General features: G+C 51.4%; 1 protein-coding gene across 5 annotated transcripts; it reads left to right on the forward strand.

The window, feature by feature from the left end:
• Positions 1-4,425: 4,425 nt before the first annotated feature.
• Ae2 (anion exchange protein Ae2) lies at positions 4,426-19,963 on the forward strand. 5 transcript variants are annotated; one of them, XM_076315033.1, is made up of 9 exons: positions 4,426-4,573; positions 7,369-7,555; positions 8,243-8,324; positions 8,755-9,117; positions 12,044-12,731; positions 12,915-12,977; positions 14,282-14,876; positions 15,212-16,322; positions 16,870-19,963. In XM_076315033.1, exons 1-9 carry the CDS (start codon positions 4,472-4,474, stop codon positions 17,540-17,542), a joined length of 3,864 nt encoding a protein of 1,287 aa, XP_076171148.1. In that variant the 5' UTR covers positions 4,426-4,471; the 3' UTR covers positions 17,543-19,963. The 5 variants fall into 5 exon arrangements, with proteins under 5 accessions (XP_076171148.1, XP_076171150.1, XP_076171149.1 ...); XM_076315035.1 differs by having other exon boundaries at positions 12,915-12,965; XM_076315034.1 differs by having other exon boundaries at positions 12,047-12,731.
• The last annotated feature ends 52 nt before the right edge of the window (positions 19,964-20,015 follow it).

Raw genomic sequence — 20,015 nt, forward strand, 5'->3', positions numbered from 1 at the left:
TCGCGTGTCGAACCTCGACTCGGTTCGCACTTGCTCGGCGCAACGAATCACTGCCGGCTAGGCACTTACGCAAGGCCGGAAGCCGTAAACTCGATTACAAGACGGACGACCGGTGTCAATCGTAACCGCAGTGTCATAAAGGTTGATTGAGCGGTAACGTTCGACGAAAAGGTGCCCGGCTGGCAACGCTCTATGGGAGTATGCTGCTTCGCGTCCCTCTGCCGAAGGAAGATCCATTCCATGGTAACCCTTGCACCCGTCAAGGTACTTGCGCTCTTTCTTTTCCCCGCCTGCGTACTCGTCGCGTCCGCGTCGGTGCGTCGGTGCGTCGGAACCCGGTCCGTTTCTCGAATCCCGATTTTTCGCCAATTTCGATTCCAAGCTCGCGACCTTTCGTCCGTTTCGAGGAGTGTCCGTGGGGTCTTTTCCGTTGTCCTCGGTGGACCTTGAGGAAAGTTCAGGGTCGAGTGGCGAGCCGTGCGAACCGAATTTCGTTCGCAAAAGTGTGGGCGGCGAGGTCCGATGTAACGTTCGCCTCGCTCACGGCGGATACTCGGACGAACGACTCGATATCCTCTTCGCACTCGAACTCGCTCCCGCGATCGATGACGCTGCACCTCGTACGCTTCGAGAACGTTCGAGCTACGAATCGACGAACGAAACTGTACGATTTTACGAAAGTTCAACGCGGGTAAAGGACTCGTGGAACGAAATCGTTGGCGAGATCGTAGTTGCAGCGGAACGACACGGAATCGGAAGAGCAGAAATATTTCTCGAGAAGGTCGGCTCGATAACGAGAGCACGGATCACCGGAGAGACGTTATTTTTAACACACGCTCGAGCAAGGTCTTTTGTACTCCTCGCCCTTCGTTGCCGTTGACAAAGGTAAAAATATCCGTGCCGTCGAGGAGGACGAGAAGCGCCCCGAAGTAAATAAAGATGCAGCGAAATTACATAAAAATCGAACCAACCAACGAACGAACGAACGTTGTTTCGCGTATGGCTCTCGACGCTCGAGAAGGAACCGTAAATAGAAGGGGGAGAAAAATATACTTGCGAGAGAGACGCGGGTGGTTGGGTCAACGAGCTCTTCGAACCGGGTACTCGACGTCGGCTCTGAACATCCAACGGCCAATCGAAGGTGTACTTGCGAATACCGCGAGGGGCGAAAACACCTATCTCGAGCACGTTCCGACGAAAATGTTCCTTCTTCCAGAAAATCGAACAACGTATCGAAATCGTCCACTCCGTTGAGAAATTCCACCGAACGTCGATTAATGGCTCGCTACCCTTCCATTAACGTCGTCGATGATCGATCGATCGTCGAGGAGCGCGTCAACCGCCAGCTCCGACCTATCGGAACAAGATAATGGCACCCTGTATCGATTCAATCTCGACGTCCAGCGAGAAATTGAATTCACTTCGATCGGGCCAATTTATCAAAGTCGATTAAACTTGCCCTCGGTCTCCTCGGTGGCGTCGTAATCGTAACGAACCGTAACGCGAAACGTTCGAGTAACCGTTCGAAAAGTATCGCTCGCGGAGCATCCCGATCGAGGAACGAACGGTCGAAAGGGTGTCTCTCCTCGCGAAAAGAAGCTGTGGGTTTGGTCGAGTCGGGGCACAACAAACGGCGCATCGATTTTCATCGAGCTTTTCAGCGGAGCGGTCAAGAGAGAAGGGAGACGGAGCAGAGAGGCTGTGCGCGCGGTTGGTTCAGGTTCAAGGTCGTGGAAGCAGGAAGCGAGATACGTGCGCGCGTACACGTTCCCACCGACGAGAAACCCCGGTCGATGCTGGAAATTCTCTCCCACTCCTATTCCCTCGATTCTCCGTTCTCCGTTCTCCGTTTTCCGTTCTCCGTTCTCCGTTCTCCGTTCGCCGATGCAGCGCCATCTCGACCGAATGCCGAGCCACCCCTTGCCTTCTCGTATCCAAGTTCCTGGTCGGCCGGTGATTAACCGCGAAGAAACGGCCAACGTAAACAACCGTTCGCGGGTTACTCGTTGAACGAAACTCGGAGTAGTTCGCAACGAACCACTCTCGCGACGAAAGATCGAAAGGTCGAGAAAATCGACGCAACCGCTCCAGACGTTGCAGGTTTCGCCGTGTCTTTCGTTCGAGAAGATCGAATTTCGGGCACGAAACGCGTCGCGGGACTCGAATCGTAAATTGTCGGTTGAAATTGCTCGCAATTTGCAAGACGTTCGTTTGCTTCGTGTCGTTGAAAGTTAGGGTCGTTATCGGGCATGCGATGCTTCGCAAAACGAGCGACATCGACTCGTTCCGAAAATAAAGTTAACCTTTGTCGCGGAACTGGTATCGGAACAGATTCTCCGATCGGCCATAATTTATATCGCGATGTCGATCGACTTCGTAATTCGTTACACCGCAGCTGTGCACTCGATACGATCGATTAATAATGCATACGGTGGTTTTGATCAACCGTCGCGGTAGACCCTCGATCGCTCGCTTCTCGGCGATCGTCTCGAAATCGTCGTAAACGCATCGAAACACGGGATATTTCGAAATCGTGGGCGGTTCCGTTTTCCACGAGGAGGAAACGAGCGTAACCGCCGTTGATATCGTTGCTAGGTATCACGGTTACGCACCGTTCCCTGGTGTATCGCGTTACGAGCGTACCGGGACCGCGTTCGATCGGGACAAAATTAATTAACCCCGCAATGCAGAATATCGTTTCTCGAACGAACGATTCGATCCGTAGACACTTTTCCGCGGTTTGAACGCGATCGTTCGTTTCCTCGAGCGATACCGAGGCGTAGATCCGAGCGGAGGAGAATACTCGATCGAAAGCCGATCGAATTTCGAACGGAGACTGTGAACTCGGGGAAGACGCGGTCGACGTTATCGAAACGAGGCTCGATTTCGTCTCTGGGCATCGTGAGCGGTCGATAAGCCTACCGGTGTGACCTAGGCCTCGCTCGGGTTGCGCTGGTCCGGTTCGCCTCTCCGACAGCTGCACCCGCCCGCCAGCTGAGAGCTTTCTCTCCCCTTGGTCGCGACACTTGCCACCCCTCCGACCGCCACCACCGGCTACCCCCCACCTGCTTCCTCCGCTCGGTATTTTCTCCTTCTTTCCGTCCGCTTCCACCGTGCCGTCGAGACCCCCTCCAAACGGTAGATTTCACGGCCGACCGACACTTGTTGCATCCACAGCATCGACCAATGGCTACCCATCTCTCGATACACCCGTTTCCGAACCTAGCCGAGCGAACGATATTTTTTCATCCGTGACGCGCCGTTCGGATGCACGATCGGCTCATCGTCGCGAACTCCGAGACGATTCGCGATACCGATCACCCGATGGGTTCTCTCTCCTCCTCGAACCGTGAAACGACTCCGGTGGAACGAAAAACCTGGGAAAATAACGGGGTTAAAATCGAGGAAGCGATACCGAGCTGGCACCCCGCTACTCCCACCAACGGGCTCCGCCTTTACTCGAAGCGGAGGAATTCCACTTCCAATTTCGCTCGTTCTTAAGTGGCTCGTCCCTTCCACCTGTCGACACGATGCAACGAACGAGGTGTTCCGTGTCGCTGTCCCCTACCTGCGCTCAACGATGCTCGAGGCGACGAGGCGCGCGGAAAATTTTATACGTTTCGTCGTATCTTCGCGGAACCGTTCGCAAAGCCCGTTCGGGTAGCTCGACGAAACGATCGCGACACGGTAAGGTGGCCGCGCGTATCTTTTTTTATTATTTACGAAGGCTCGAACGGATCGTTTATCCGGATCGGTAAGGTTCGATTCTGTCGGTGTCGCGTCCGAGGTTCCGTTTCCCAGAGGGAGCCTTCGTAATTCTCGAGGCTCCATGGTAATAAAATCAATTCCGAGCGAACTGCGCCAAATTGGATGGTACACGACGTGCCTCGACGATCCCTCGGATCTTGGGAACCAGCGATTCGATTCGGTGGCTGGTGCAAAGGAATCGGATAAAGATCGAAAGGGAGAAGGAGGAGGAGGAGGAGAAGGGGGATCATCGGTGGGCGATAAGTAGTCGCGATCGGTTTCTCGGAGTACTCGAGGAAGCGTAATCTCGTTGATCCGGGTAGGTGTGGGAAGGCCGACGCGCGAGGGAAGTCGGTCGGGTCCGGCTGCGTCCCGGGAGAACCGCGATCGGCCAAAGAGGGGGATAGAAAGGGTAACGGTGGCTTTCGGTGGAGAGATCCGTCTGGTCGCGACGTATGGGGTTGATATCGACCGAGGCGAGCTCGCCTCGTCTCTCCTCGCCTCTCCTCGTCTCTCCTCGTCGCTCCTCGTCGGTCCTCGTCTCGCCCCGCCTCGGGACGGATCGCCGCACCTCTCCGACCCCTCCGGGCGTACGCCAGCCCCCGGATCCCCATCCCCACCGCGCGCACTTTCTGCGGTGGCGGCGCTACCCTCTTCGTCAGTTTGGGTTTTCGAGCTGCGAGCACGAGCCGACCGGCCGGGTGTCACTTTGGCCCGGGATGCCATGCCCGAGGCCGCCGCTAACTCCTCCGAGAAGTCGTTCTTCCAACGGGCATCGGGCAAGGTCCTCCGCTGGTTACGTCGATCCCTGCGGACGAGCCACCAGGTGATATCTTATCGCGCGACGCAGTGTCTCTCTCGCCCTGGCCACGAGAAGGAACGCTCCTCCCCCTCTCTCTCTCTCTCTCTCTCTCTCTCTCTCTCTCTCTGTTTCTCTCTCCGTCTCTCTCCACAGTTGGAAGGATCCGAGTGTCAGCGGTTCGACAGTGCGTTGGCCAACGTCGCGGGCTTTCGCGCACCGTGCATCGTTTCCGTGCCGTGGACCGATCCGGTCCTCCTACTCGAGAAGGGTACTCTCTTCTCGAAGGATCGACTATGACAGTGAACTCGTGACTCGGCGACGTTCCTCCGTCGAGGAGAAACGTTTCTCCGTAGGACTTTCACCGGTGAACGGTGAACGGTGAACGGTGAACGGTGAACGGTGAACGGTGATCGGTGAACGGTGGCTCGTGCGGTTCCCCCGAACTCGGCTCGATCGTTCCGTTCGTTTCCGCGTTACGGATCGATGTTTCGATTTTGGACTCGTCGAACTCTACCGATCGTCGATGGACCGTATCGCGTTCGCGGTTCTCCAGGTCCCTCGGGAGGACTCTCGCTCGAAGAAGTACTCCTCTCGGCGCGAGGACGAGGATCTTCGATCGGGTCCGACGTCGCGCGGTTCGTTCTCGATTCCTCTCGAGTTCTCCGTTCGGATCGTTCGTCGAGGCTGAAGGATCTCGGTGGACGGCGCGAGTCCTTTCCGTCGAACGTCGCGTCGATCGCGCGTTGCTTTGGACTCGTCGAAACTCGAGGTCGGAGCGGCATCGAAGAATCGCGGGTTCGATCGCGCTCCTTCGGTCTCCGTTACCGTAGATTCGACACGGTTCCCAAACCCTCGGCGGCGTGACGCACTTCGAACCGCGCCGGGACGCGCGCCTCTCGCTCCCGCGATTTACGCAGTGCGCGAATACGTATGCATCGAACTCGGCGGTGCCCCTCGATCGCTCGCTACCCGAGCTTACCGGTCGTTAACGACGGAATTCCTTTCTCCTCTATCGTTGATGCCCGTTCACCCCCGCGTTTCGAGCCTTAAAAGAGGCCGTTCGAGCGCCAAACGAACGAAAACGAAGACAACCACCGTGAACGAAACGCACCGCCGAAAGAGAGGGAATTCGGTGCCGTTTTTACCGATCATCGATCGCTCCGTTCCGAGAGATCGTTAGATCTAAGGAAATCCGTTTCGTGGATCGCGGAACGAACTCGACCGCTCGACCGCTCGACCGCTCCACCGCTCCTCGTTTCGAGTCAAATTTTCGACAACTTCGATCGGTTCGGAGGAGCGTCCGCTTCGACGGCACGTAACGGAGTACAACATCGTTTTTCAATGGTCCTCCCGATGACGTAAGTTACTCGAGCTCGATCCCACGTCCAGCGTTGCGTCTGACAAAAATCCGCGACACGATTCGTTCGATCGTTCGTACGACACGCGTCCATTGATGCGCAAGTAGGATGCATTCGAAGAAATTGAATACACCGGATGTACGCGAATCCGAGATACGTCGGAACGAGAGCGAACGAATACTGGTATTCGTCGAGGAGTTGGCTCGATTTATTAATTACGTGTAGCTGCAACGATCGAACGAGTTCGAAAACGAAGGAGGAGGAGAGGAAGGAGGCAATTCTTCGTCCGACGAGTAAAGAAATACGCGGCTTCGACCTTGCTGCGACCGTATCTTGCTAGATTTCCAGCGATGCTCGATAACTCCGAAGAGACGAAAGCCGAGCGCGTCCTTTCCCGGGCATTTCGACGAAAAACTCGAATCGAAGCTTTCACGGACTCGAGGAAACTGGATTTTGAACTTGGACGATCGCTGTTTGCGCGCGTCGTATACGTAACAATTTGTTTCCAGTCGGTATCCTTTCGTTCCAGTGTGCCAAAAACATTCGACGCGCACGCTTCCATCGACGACCCAATTGCATCGCAGTACGCGTTACTTGCGAGCGTTAATTTACAACTTTGTCGCTCGAGCCAATGGATTTTGTCGAAAGTCGGTGAAAGTACGCAATTTTCTGCATTTCGATTCTGGTCGTCGATGCATCGAACCACCGAGGTTTTTCCCTACTCGAATCACGGACCCTTTCTTCTCGTAGCTGGTTGGTTGCGTGCCGCTTACGAACGCAGTCGATGGAAAAATACGCGTCGAAAGTTCTCGCAAGAGGTACTCGATGAAAAACGATCGCGAAACGAACGACGTTCGAACGACTGGTCTGCGCGCGCTTCTTCGAAGAATCGAATCGCGAAAGAGGACCGAGCGTGCACGGCTGGTATCGTAGCTCGATTCGAGCCACGCGTCGATGAATACGTTCTCCGGTCGTTCGACGATAAAAAGTCCACCGTTTACGGTATCGGTTCGCCGAGAGTAAACGTCGTTGCTCGGAGGTGTTGGCCCTTTCCTTCGCGGCGGATCGATATTATGCAACCACCTATAATAATGTCAACGGCGAGCCCGTCGAATGCGATAAATCGATACGAAAGGAAAAAACGATGACGGGAGTTTATTGAAATTTTACCAAAATCGAACATCGAACGACGTCGTCTATCGGACGATCCGCGGCTCGTCTTATCGGAAAAGCACAGATCGCGCTCCGATCGAATTACCAACGCCGAGTACGAAACGTTTCGCGTTCGATGAACGATCGCTTCGTAATTGCTCGACACCTCGGTTTCCACGCATCGTCGACGATTTATTCGACGAGGGTTTTCTCGGTCGACGAACCGTCCAACTTTTCCAAATCGAGTAACAACGGTTGCTCGTAAATCGTGTTCGAATTAACCGAGAAATGTTCTTTTCCCCGTAACAGGTCGACGGCCATGGCGCGGAAACGGGACCGGAACTCGACGAGGAGATGGAGAAGGTTTTCGCGATGGACGTCGGGGAGAGGTTCGACGTAGCCCGACTCGGTTCGCCTTCCGAATCGGCTGGATCCGATCGAGATCGAGATCGGGACCGAGGACCACCACCGCGATATGGCGATCGCGATTGCAATCGTACGTACCGTCTTTCCTCTCGTTTCGAACATCGTTTTCTAACGGTAGCGCCAACCGCGAAGTTTAAACGATTCTTACCTCTTTTTCGCCCGATCCGTTTTTCCTCTCTCCGCGAGTTTCGTTTTCTCTTTCGCGTCGAGAGCTTTTTCAACGTAACTTATCGGGTCCGTGATTCAATACGGTTCCTCGGACCGAACCCTGGACACGGAAAATATGCTTACGTAAATCGATTGTTTCTTGCGGTCCAAGGTTGCGGCAATTCCGCTTTCTGGCATGCCGCGATCATTAATTTATTCTTCGTACAATATCGTAATACCGCAGAATTTTAACGTTCTATTCTACGTGGACACCAGTGGTACGATACCAAACGCATCCTTTTCTTTCTTCCGTTCACTATTATCGGATAAATCGATTTATCGAAACGATTGGTTTTGTTACGAAAGTACGTTTATTTTTAAAAGTATGGAGAAATTCCACGTCGGACGAAACCGGTCTGGTCAAATCCGACCGAATCTCCCGATTCGATGAAAGAAAAAAAGAATTCGTTAAAAGAGCGTTGAACTTTATCCGTTTCGAAAACCGAATAGCTTAAAAATTACGATTTTTTCCTAGAACGAGTTTAACACTCCTGCGTTAAAACGGTGAAAGTTCGAACGTATTTCTCTCTATTCTACATTTTTCTTACAGAGCACCGAAAGAGAAGTTACCCTCATCCACACATGCCCCTGAAAAGCATTCATTCCAGATCTATGCGACGACATCTCTCTCCGTAAGTCGTTCCCGCTGCGATACTTGCGAAAGAAACGGACGTGAAAGATGTTTCGGTAAGAGCGATGGATCTTCGAACGACTTCCCGTTTACAGACGAACGTCGAACGTTCCGCGTCGATTGGAACGTCGTCGTTCCGCGTCAAATTTTTGTTCCACGAGTGAGGAAAATCGAACGCAAAATCGAGCAATGTTCGGAGAGTCGTTCGCGACACAATGGCCCGATTACGCCGAAAGGTAATGAAAAATTCGAACAAATTGCAATTGTAATTGCAACGTAATTGCGCGCTTCGAAACGAACGAGAGATTTCGAACGCGTCCCGCGTACTTTCACACGTGTTGAGAGACGTCTCGCTCTTATCGAAACACCGTCCACGAGGTCGAAGAAGGACGCAAACGCGAAGGAAAAACGCGCGCTCGTGATGTTTCCAGCGAAGGATCGACGACGGAAGTCGGCCAAGAAGAGGAGAACGGGCAGGTGAACGCGGGAAATGGCGGTGGACCGGAAGGGGACGAAATGGACAACGGGCTGTCGCCGAGCAGCGTCGAGGCCGACGAGGAAACCGCCGAAGAGACGGAGAACGTTGTCAGCAGCGAGAGCGAGGCACCGATCTCGGAGCGAGCCGCTTCCGGTTTCAGCGACAGTCCGACCGTTGGTAGCCCACGGGTGCAGTTCGAGAACATCAAGGAGGAAGATGTTCCTACGTCCCCGGAGGACGAGGTACCGGCCGGTGTCGCACCTGGCCTCCACGAGGAGGATCGCAAGTGCCGGAGACACCAGAAACACGAGCACAAGTGAGTCGGTTCGCTGACCCACCCAATCTCGAACCTAACCCGAATCTTGCGACCGGTAGAAATCCTGACTCGATTACGGACACTCTGTCCGGCTCGTCGCGAGCTTCGTTACCGTTACCGTTGCCTGCGTGGTCATCGTCGAGCTAACAAACGTTTCTTCGTCCAGGATGCGTCGAAGCTGTGGATACAGTCCGAACGAACTCGTCGTTCGACAATTTGCGTACGAAGAACTTTACTCGGAGAACGTTTCAACTCGTTTGTCGGTATTTGCGCGTTCGATAGAGCGAGACCTTGTCCATAGTTCGGATACACCCGGTAGACGTTCTCGATCGCGCGCGGCGTTACGCTCGAGACACGAACCAGACGTCCTGCGTTGAATAAAATAATAACGAACGACCGTTTCGAAACTCAGATCGAAAGGACGACACCGAATCTCTCGAGAGATTCAATTTGCTCTCGACGATTCGCGTCTGTTCGTTGTTCTCGGTTTATTTTTAAATAACGTCGCTACGGATCGGGCGGAACCGATCCTCTCCGGTTGTCGATAACGGGAAGGAATCCCGGGTGTGGGTTCGGGAGAGGAAACCTCGCGTGGACTGTCCTCGGATTCTTGGAATCGGCTCGCAACGGCTGACGGTTAAATGCGATCTAGGAACGTGCCAGACGCGTGTAACGTTCAGCGGTCCAAAAATCCCAGTTTACGAGACGGTTGGCTATAAAACGATCTCCTAGGTGCCGTGGGCTTTGTTGCGCTCGACCGTTTAATTTCGTCCGCAACGAGACTCGTTTTCGAGTCGGAGCGGGATCGCACCTAGGGTCTATTGTCGCGCGTAAGCTGAAAAATTCCTTCTCGTTATTTGCTCGAGTTCGGGTTAAAAATGCTTCGTTTCGTAATCGCGTATCGCTCGTCTTTGTCTCGATTCGTGGCGAGTTTCGCTTCGAAGCGTTAAAGCTGCAAAGAGGGAGAACGAATCGGCTCGACGCGGGTACGAATCTCGATTAGAAGGAAGACCGATTCGATCGAGTGGTCCATCCGGATCGCGAGAAGAGCTTCTTGGTTCCCGAACGCGATGCGTCGGGCGTCCGTCGGCCGAGTAACCACCGCGCGCACCGAGCAACGTCCGTGTTCGTCTCGTTTTGCGACGTTATCGTTTCGTTCGCCAGACACACCGCAAAAGCATCGATCGCTCGATCCGCGGTCGGAATGTTTTCGTCGTTACGACGACGCTCGAAGTTTGTCGTCACGGGGCTTAAATTAATGACTTTGCGAGCCGAAACGTCGTATCAACAGTTGCCAAGATGCAGCAATTGTAGTTTATTATTCGTGCAAATAACAAAATTACGGATTCGAGCGCGTCGTTGTATTCGCGCATTCGCGAATTTTAAATTACGTCAGCACCGTCTTCTCCTCGTCGTCGAGTTTTGCGCGGACGTCGAAAATCGATTCCATCGAGAGAACTCGAGGAACGCTTTGGGCGCAAATGGCCGTTCACCGTACGCTCTTAGATTCGAATGCGTTTCGTTCGATGCGTAAAATTCCAATTTCTGTTCGAGCGGTTAGGGACAAGAAAAAGAATCGCCCGTCTTTTTCGTTTCCGACTCTCGGTTCGCGGTTTGACGATGGAAATCGTGCTCGAGGAGAATCGCGCTCGTACCGAACGCGAACAGCGAAAAGAACGAGACGGGGAAAACGCGGCGCGTATCCGAGTGGTAGGTGTCGCGTCTCGAAAACGATTCGAGCAATTCGAGTTCCCTGGTTTGTTTCGGCATTAGATAATTGCGATACGTTTAGCGGGAGGGATGCGAACCAGTTCGCGATTGCCGTCTAACGTGATGGCCTTCGGCCAGAGATTCGCGTTGTCCGTTGCGAGCCGTACCGGGCAGTCCGATTCTCGAGGCCACTGGGTTCGCGTTCTTGTAATTAGTTCGATCGCGTCTCCTGTCTTTCGGTGATCACGGTGCGACGAATGCGACGAATTGGTCCTGGTTCGTCGTCATGGCTCTGCGATACGATGGCCGCCCGGACCGTTACGACATGGGCATTGGTCGCATCGGACTTCTGAAAAAGTATCTTTCCCGTTTCTACTGGTAATGCACGTGTCCGATTTTCGCGCGAGTCGAACGTTCTCTGCGATGTCGAACGTACGCGCGAAAACAAATTCTACGTATCGGTTTCGTACGGGCTGTGTCGACAATGTGACGTCGTCGAACCACTTCGATACCGCATAAGTACACGCACACGCCACACGCCACACGCCACACGCCACACGCCACACGCTCGCGATCGCGATCGCACTTCGTAGAAAGATACATCGTACTTTCGTATTCGGAGCATAATCGTTATTCGTCGAAGCAACGTTCCTTTACGTCGCCTCGTAAACGAACGAGCGAAGAACGTCTCGCTAGAAGTCACCGTTCCGTCGAGTTCCTGCGACCAAGATCTGGCCGATCCGTCTGATTTTCATCAATGGCAGACTGGGTGGAGTGACTGCCAGGGTCGAGCGCAAAAACAGTTCTGGCACTCGGTCGCGTGCCTCGTGTCAACGAAGGCGGCATTGTTCGCGGGATTTCGCCGGGCTGCTGGCAAAACGCGTACAGTGGCGGCCAGCCACTCGAGACCGTTCGCGCGATTCGGGAAACAAACCGCGCGAGTTGCTCGCGTTTTTCGCGCGTTACGCATCGTGTAACGCAGCTTTGCTCTTTAAACGCGTTCTCGCGCGTTCTACCTCGTACCGCGGAACACGAGGCGGATCGCTCGAGTACGCGGAGTCGATCTCGAAGGATTCCTTTTCGATTTCGAGAAGAAGCTTTCGAGAGCTCGCACCGTACACGCGGTTAATCGGTATCGAAAATTTCTCGCAAATACCGCGACCGTTCCTCCTCCGCGCTTTAACCGGTTGCTTGAATTTCGCTTCTCCCGTCGCAGAAGACACCATCACAAGTCACGGAAGTATTCGCTGCAAGAGGATCCGCAATGGCGGAAACGATCCGGAGCGGGACTCCCGGACAACGCGGGCGTCCTCGCGAGGAGGGTGAGCGTGCAACCGGAGGAGGCGAGCACGTTACAGGAACTGGACATCGACGACCTCGAGTCGCACAGGAGCGACGATCCGCGAGGTATGAGACGTCACAAGGCGGCACACTCGACCGTGCAGATCGGGCGGAGGAAAGAGGGCGGTATACCGCACGAGACCTTCAAGAAGATGTACGATCACTCGCCCCACGAGGTGTTCGTCCAACTGGACGAGCTCTACGGTATCGGTGAGGAACGCGAGTGGCGCGAAACCGCTCGATGGATCAAGTACGAGGAGGACGTCGAGGAGGGGGCGGACAGATGGGGCAGACCCCACGTCGCCTCGTTGAGCTTTCACTCTCTGCTGAACCTGCGACGATGCCTCGAGACCGGCGTGGTCCTCCTCGACCTCGAGGAGAAGGATCTCCCCGGGCTGGCGTATCGGGTGGTCGAGCAGATGGTCGTCGAGGAGCTGATCCTCCCCGAGGACAGGCCCGTGATCATGAGGGCTCTGCTCCTCAGGCACAGACACGTGCACGATCACGATCGCGGTTTCCGATTCGGCGGGAAGAGGAACTACTCGAGCTACACCAGCCTTCAGGTACAAGAACCGCGCGATGCTTTTAACGATTTATAGTAGGTGTCGCGTTCTCTATCGCGTACGTTTCTCCCCGGGTGTTTAACGCGCGAGCTACCTTTCGATAAACCGCGAGAAATAAGCGATAGAAATCCGTTAGTGGACGGGAGGCCTGACTGACCGTGTGTCCTAATATTGTTTCCACAGTCCGTCTGTCTGGAGGAAGAAGACGCTGCGCGGGAAGCCTCTGAGAACCATGTAACCCAACATGTAAATCTCTCGTTTCCCGAACTCGAACGCAGTATTTTCAACCTTACTCGCTAGTTTACGCCTCGCCCCATCGCCGATCACATCGATATTCGCATTAACATCTTTCGGCATGAACTTACAGGGGAATGAGTGTGTTTTCCCACATTTTTTCTTCGTCGCTTATCCCTATCTTCTTCGACCCCGGAAACACGGAAACGAAACTCACGTACGAAAGCACGCAATCGAGCTCCATCTTTTTCGAAACGCGCGCGCGCGAACCACCGACCGACCGACCGACGCGATTTTTACGAGTACCGCCAAATCCCGTAGGGATCTACACGTATCTCGTAGTAGGAAAATCGTTGTCCGGCTATCTTTCTTCGTAGCACCGCACCTTATTCTTTACGGTTCGTATTTTACGCACCACCTTGTAAGTCCATGATACACCTCCGTAGTAGAGTTCTTTTGGGTTTGCCGTTTCTCTCTTTCTATCTATCTATCTATCTATCTATCTATCTATCTCTCTTTCTTTTCCCTTTTTACCTTTTTTTGCGTTTTCTGCACTCGCGGAAGGCTTCTTCGATGTTCGTTTTAGTATATCGAGCAAGGACGCCGCTTGACTGTTCCAGCTTGCAATCGCACTTTCGTTCATTGGTCAGTTTCACTTTTCGTACGACACCGTTTTTCGTTTTACTCTCCTTGCAGTATTTAGCCACCCCGTAGATACGTACGCGCGCCTCTTAGGTTCGCTCGGGATCTCCGAAAGCCGCGGGACGAGAACGTTGCGAAAGACTCGAGGTTGTCTCGCGTTTCGCGTTTATTACGGGATCTCGAGCGGCTCTAACGCGCCGTTGTGCGTCGTTTTTCTTCCGATTTCCGCTTGATATCTGCTCCACCCATCGAACATCGAACAACATCCATCGGATCCTACGATACGCAGGTAGTCCCATTTATCGGTACCTCGAATGTCTCCTTTGTCCCGACGATGCGCGAAACTCTTTTAACGCGCGCCTGTTACGATAAATCGGACACCCTGTATCGTTCGAACGGAAATCGGCGAGTTTTCACGCAGAGGCGGATGTTCCGTTACCGAAGGAAATCCTCCTCGCGGAGGGGGATGCGCGCGGACCGTAATGAAAACATTTCGCGAGCCAACCATCCGCCTCTGGCGCAACGAAACACTCTTCTCCGGCTCGCAAAAGCCCTTCGAAAACCTCTCGGTCCTCTACATCCGGTCCAACGCATCGTATGCATATCATTGAAGCGATCGTTGAACGTTACCGAGCTCCCCTCTAACGAATCTTCCTGTTCGATCCACCCTCTAGAACTTGAACGACGCGAAGCCGAAAATCGTCTCGTCCAACTTGGCCTTGGACACCAACCACACGATCGTCGACATGAAGGAGGAGCTCACCTACACCAGCAGCAACGAGGACCTGAAAAAGGGTCACAACGACTACATCCTGAAGAGGATACCGGCCGGTGCCGAGGCGACGGTCGTCCTGGTCGGCGCGGTCGATTTTTTGGACCAACCGACGATCGCGTTCGTCCGTCTCGCCGAGGGTGTGTTCATTCCGTCGATCACGGAGGTCACCATACCGGTAAGATTCATGTTCACCTTGCTGGGCCCGAGGAACGCCGATCTGGACTACCACGAGATCGGTAGATCGATCGCCACCCTGATGGCGAACACCTCCTTCCACAAAATCGCGTACAAAGCCAACGAGAGGCGCGAGCTTCTATCCGCGATCAACGAGTTCCTCGACGACTCGATCGTTCTGCCTCCCGGTGATTGGGAGCGGCAGGCGTTGCTGCCGTTCAACGAGCTCAAGGCGAAGAGCGAGGCTATCAGGAATCGGAAGGCCAAGGCGCTCGAGGAGAAGAACAAACCGATTCAAACCGAAGCTGCCATCAAGAAAGGTGACCCAAATCGAGATCGAAATAACGGAGTTTCGATGGGAACGATGGATCCGATGGACCTTCGAACCGTCTTTATTTATTTACTTCTTCGGAGATACGTCGACCGTAGACTTTGAGTCTTTTTCTAAAATTTCTTATCTCGCGATACGACGAGAAGAACGAAGAAATAGAATATCCGATTTGCAACGAGCGAAAAATCAAACATCGTTCTCGTCGAAACACCCTTTGGTATTGTCAACAGCGAGACTCGAGACTCGACGGACGCGTATTAGGTATCGCGGTAGTAGTAGCCTGGATCGAAAAAGTCTAACGAGATACGTTTCCTTTTTTCGCAGCTCTTCTCGCTGGCGAAGAAGAGAAGAAACCATCCGGCGACGACGATCCTCTTCGTAGAACGAAACGTCCCTTCGGTGGTCTCATCAACGACATCAAAAGACGTTACCCTTTTTACCTATCCGACTTCACGGACGGCTTGAATTCCTCCTGCTTGGCAGCTGCCATCTTCATGTACTTTGCCGCTCTGTGCACGGCCATCACTTTCGGCGGTCTGATGAGCGACAAGACGCACAACGTAATCGGTATATCGGAGACCCTGGTCTCCGGTTCCTGGACCGGGATCGTGATGGCTCTGTTCTCCACCCAACCACTCGTTATAATCGGCACGACCGGGCCCCTTCTCCTCTTCGACGAGAGTCTCTACAACTTTTGTCTGGCGAACGAGCTCGAATTTCTAACGGTGCGAGTCTACGTAGGAGCTTGGATGGGAATCATAGCGCTGGCCATCGCCTCGGTCGAGGGATCGGTACTGGTCAGGCTCTTCACCCGTTTCACCGAGGAGATATTCACCGGTCTGATATCCCTCCTCTACATCGTCGAGACGTTCATCAAGCTGTACAATTACTTCGCGAAGAATCCGCTTCTCGACGAGTACAGCTTCGTTCCCGAGACCAACGAAACGATGTACTGGGAATCGCGGTTGAACCTCACGGAGATGAAGGTCGTGTCGCCGGTGTCGGGCGACACGGTCGTCCTCCAGTTGGAGAAGCCACAGACCCTGATACCGGGTCGCAACGCTGCGGGATTGCTGATCAATCAACCGAACACCGCGCTGATGTGCACCATTCTGTGTCTGGGCACCTTCCTCGGCGCTTATTATTTGCGAATCTTCCGTAACAGTCACTATCTCGGTCGAAGCGCCAGGAGAGCCTTCGGTGACTTTGGCGTACCGATCAGCATCATCGTGTTCGCGTTGATCGACTACTTGGCAATGGTGAAAACGGAGAAACTCTTGGTCCCGGAAGGTCTATCGCCGACTCAGCCTGGCAGAAGTTGGCTCGTATCGCCCGTTGGGGTACACAAACCTATCCCTCTGTGGATGGCCATGGCTTGCATTGTGCCGGCTCTGCTGGTTTACATTCTCGTCTTCATGGAAACTCAAATCTCCGAGTAAGATATATCGAGTAACTTTCGGTGCGCGCGGAAATATCGTTTCTTCCGTAGTTCGGATTTCCCGAGTACGAGACGATCGAGATAAACGATGTCTACCAAAGAGGAAGCAGTCGCTCTGAGAGGAGGGAAACCTCTTCCGTGTGACGCCGGTTTGCATCGCGATAGATTCGTAACCGTCTTGCGATATTTAAAGCGCGTCCAATGTTATTTTAACGCGTACGGTTATCACGCGCGTCTATCGTCAACGTTTCGCAACTCTCGCGTTTCTTCTTCCCACGAACGATCGGTTTTAGTTACACTGTAAAAGAGAACTACGACGATCGTGATTCTACCGTGAAAAATGTAGAATCGAGGGACGAGATCGATGTAGTAAGTAAGCTGAAAATTAATATTCTCTGTAGTACCGCTCTACCGTACTCTACCGTACTCGAAGAATGTGGAGAATTCCGAAGAAGAAGAAGACGTTTCACCTTGGGTGAACTTTCCGACGATACCGCAACCGAGAGAAGAAACGCTTTAATAATACGATTTCCCTTCTTTCCAGACTGATCATCGACAAGAAAGAGCGAAAGCTGCGCAAGGGTAACGGATACCACATGGACATAGTGGTGGTCTGCTTGATGAACGTTGGCTGCGGTTTGATAGGCGCCCCGTGGTGCTGCGCCGCCTCGGTCAGGTCGCTGACGCACGTGTCGGCGGTGACGGTGATGTCCCGCACCCATGCACCCGGCGACAAGCCCCACATCGTCGAGGTGAAGGAGCAAAGGGTGAGCGCTCTGCTGGTCGCCGTATTGATCGGAGTGAGCGTGCTGATGGCGCCGCTGTTGCGACGCGTACCGATGTCCGTCCTTCTCGGTGTGTTTCTCTACATGGGCATCTCATCGACGAACGGCGTGCAAATGTTCGACCGCGTCAAGCTGTTCTTCATGCCGGTGAAACACCACGGCACCGCCAATTACGTTCGTCGCGTGCAAACGTACAAAATGCACATCTTCACGCTCATACAGATACTGTGCCTAGCCATACTGTGGACCGTCAAGAGCACCAGGGCGGCCCTGGCGCTTCCGTTCTTCCTGATTCTCATGATACCTCTTAGAGCACAGATGAGACACTTTTTCACCGTCGCCGAGTTGCGGGCACTCGACAGCAAAGGATCGGAACACGAGAGCACCGAGGACGAGCCAGATTTCTACGAGGAAGCTCCGTTACCTGGTTAGATAGTGCCTTATTCGACTTGCTCCGAATATACCCTCTCCCTGCTTTCTCTCTCTCTCTCTCTCTCTCTCTCTTTTTCCTTACCCCTACCCCTACCCCTCTCCCTCTCCCTCCTTCCCACCGATATATCGTTCTCCCTGCTTCTCCCTTGTTGTTTCAATTCGAAGGAATTTGTTCGTTTTTTCCGTAACCTCTATCACGTATCAGAGCGTCTTTCAACGCTAGTGCGAGTTTGCGAAGAAAAAAAGAGTCTATTTTCATGAAAGAGCAAATATGTATACCGATGATTTAAGGATGGGCGTGGATAAAGGGTAGACAAACGGGGGGTTACGATACCCATAAAGAAGCAGTTAACTCGTTGAATTCGTAAAGTTTATTTTGTACTAGAAAATTTGTAAATAATCGATAACGATGCGTATACCGGAGAAGCTGGACCGGTGAAATCTACGTTTGTTACCAATATCTTCGATGTGTACTGGTACTCGAAGGAAGAAATGTATTTTTTGCTGGAATCGCATCGATCGATTTATAAAATACAATAACGTTACCTAGGACTGTAGGTAATGAAATCGAATCTTCGAAGAAGAAAAGATACTCTGGATTGATAATATATTCGTTTGTTTCGGCAACCCGGTTCGAATTGCGAATTCAAATGATCTGTACACATTATGGAACAAATTGATATTGTTTTCGAATACCGAATAAACGTTGCGATACGCAAAATGTATCGAGTACCAGAACACTGTCCGATATATTCGTAATCGAAATTTGTAATGCGTTTCATCTTTCTTGGAGTCGATGAGGAGAAAAGGTGCCTCCGAGTGCCTCTAAAGAACAGTGATGAACGATACCGTTGCTCAGGAAACATTTAAGCGTAATGGCACAGAATACGAGAGTGCCAAATCAAAAGATCGCAGATTATTAATGGTGCTGTTCCGTCCACGTGGAAACAACGTGGACGAATGAAATCGAATCTTTTATAAAAAGATGTCCGAGTAGTTCTTGTTAGCTGTTCTCATCGATGAATATTGTAGCTCTAATTTCTTTGGGACCGTAACTCGTTAGCACTACGTGCGAAGAATTACAATCATTTAGCAATATCTGTTGAATATATGCTGGAAAAAAAGTTATCACCATTTTTCTTCGATGAAAACGATATTTTATAAATAACTTGAAAACGATAACTTAAATGTTGAAAACGTTAAAGAAAGACAGTCTTCGTTACGTTACAACTGTTGCGAGTACTTAAACGAACGAATTTACTGTTCCATCGATTAAGAATCAGTCCTTTCGTTGAAACGCACTCTGTTATTTAAATAAAACTTTCCACGAAATGCCGATCACAAACAAATTCGTATTCGTATGTATGCGTGAAACTATCGACGTTTTTCCGTCGGGGATCTAATTTTTCAAAATTCGATATACCTCACGCCCCTTTGATCAACGTTACGTTGCACGAATAATAATTTCACGTTAAATAGTCAAATGTTCGTTAAACCCGGAGAAAATAAGCTTCGCGATTCAAGAATTTCAGCAACTACTTCCGAAAAAGCTTGGATCGACCTTCGTTCGTATTTACTTACGAGAAAGGAACAAAAATAGAGTTTTTACTTAAACCAATCGTGTACTTATTTAAAATTAGAACATAAGCCAACTTAAAACGTAGTAAAACTACCATTGTGCGAATAACAAGCCCCCTTAAATATTCACTTTGTACTTTATTTTCGATATAAGAACTGATCAGTATTGGTAGGTATTTCACCTCGGTAACTATTAATTTTATTGTAGTTGTTAGTTTTCCAAATGTAAAGTTTCTACACTTCGAAAAAGACCAAGCCATAATAATACGTTACCGTATATCGTATACGTGCAACAAAGGAAAACAAAGATGAAACCGACTATTTTGAATGCTGTTACAAAGAGAAAAGACATTCTATTTTAATTCGTTAAAATATTTTGCTAATCCACTAAAGTACCTTACTGAATAATAACGAATTTTAATCTCACTATTTCTGAAAAGAAAAAAATGTATTACCGCGTTACTTATTACCACTAATTTGTATAAAACATCAGTTTCGTGTGACAAACATTGTGCTGCGTAATTGTGATAGAGGTCCAGAGTTACTGTAAAAAATACTGGCAGTACTTACGAGCATGTACTATTAGAGTCAAATTTTTAACACAAAAATTCATTAGATATGTTATGTCTAGTACATTAACATGTTACTATATACATACCACTGATATTACATATATTGAGAGATTATTGGAACGAGTATCAATTGTTATGAGTTCTTAAAAAAAATGTAAATAATCTAGTTATCGTACAGTATTAAAGAGTAATAATTAGTAATAGACTACTAGTAGATGGTTCACGCCTTATATTAGAAAATAGAGAAATAAAACATTTTAATTGCACTCTATCTTAGTCTTTTGAAATCCTCGTACTCTATTTAGACGTTTCATTATCGTACC

Source organism: Ptiloglossa arizonensis, chromosome 6 (assembly GCF_051014685.1).
Source record: "Ptiloglossa arizonensis isolate GNS036 chromosome 6, iyPtiAriz1_principal, whole genome shotgun sequence".
NCBI classification, from domain to species: domain Eukaryota; kingdom Metazoa; phylum Arthropoda; class Insecta; order Hymenoptera; family Colletidae; genus Ptiloglossa; species Ptiloglossa arizonensis.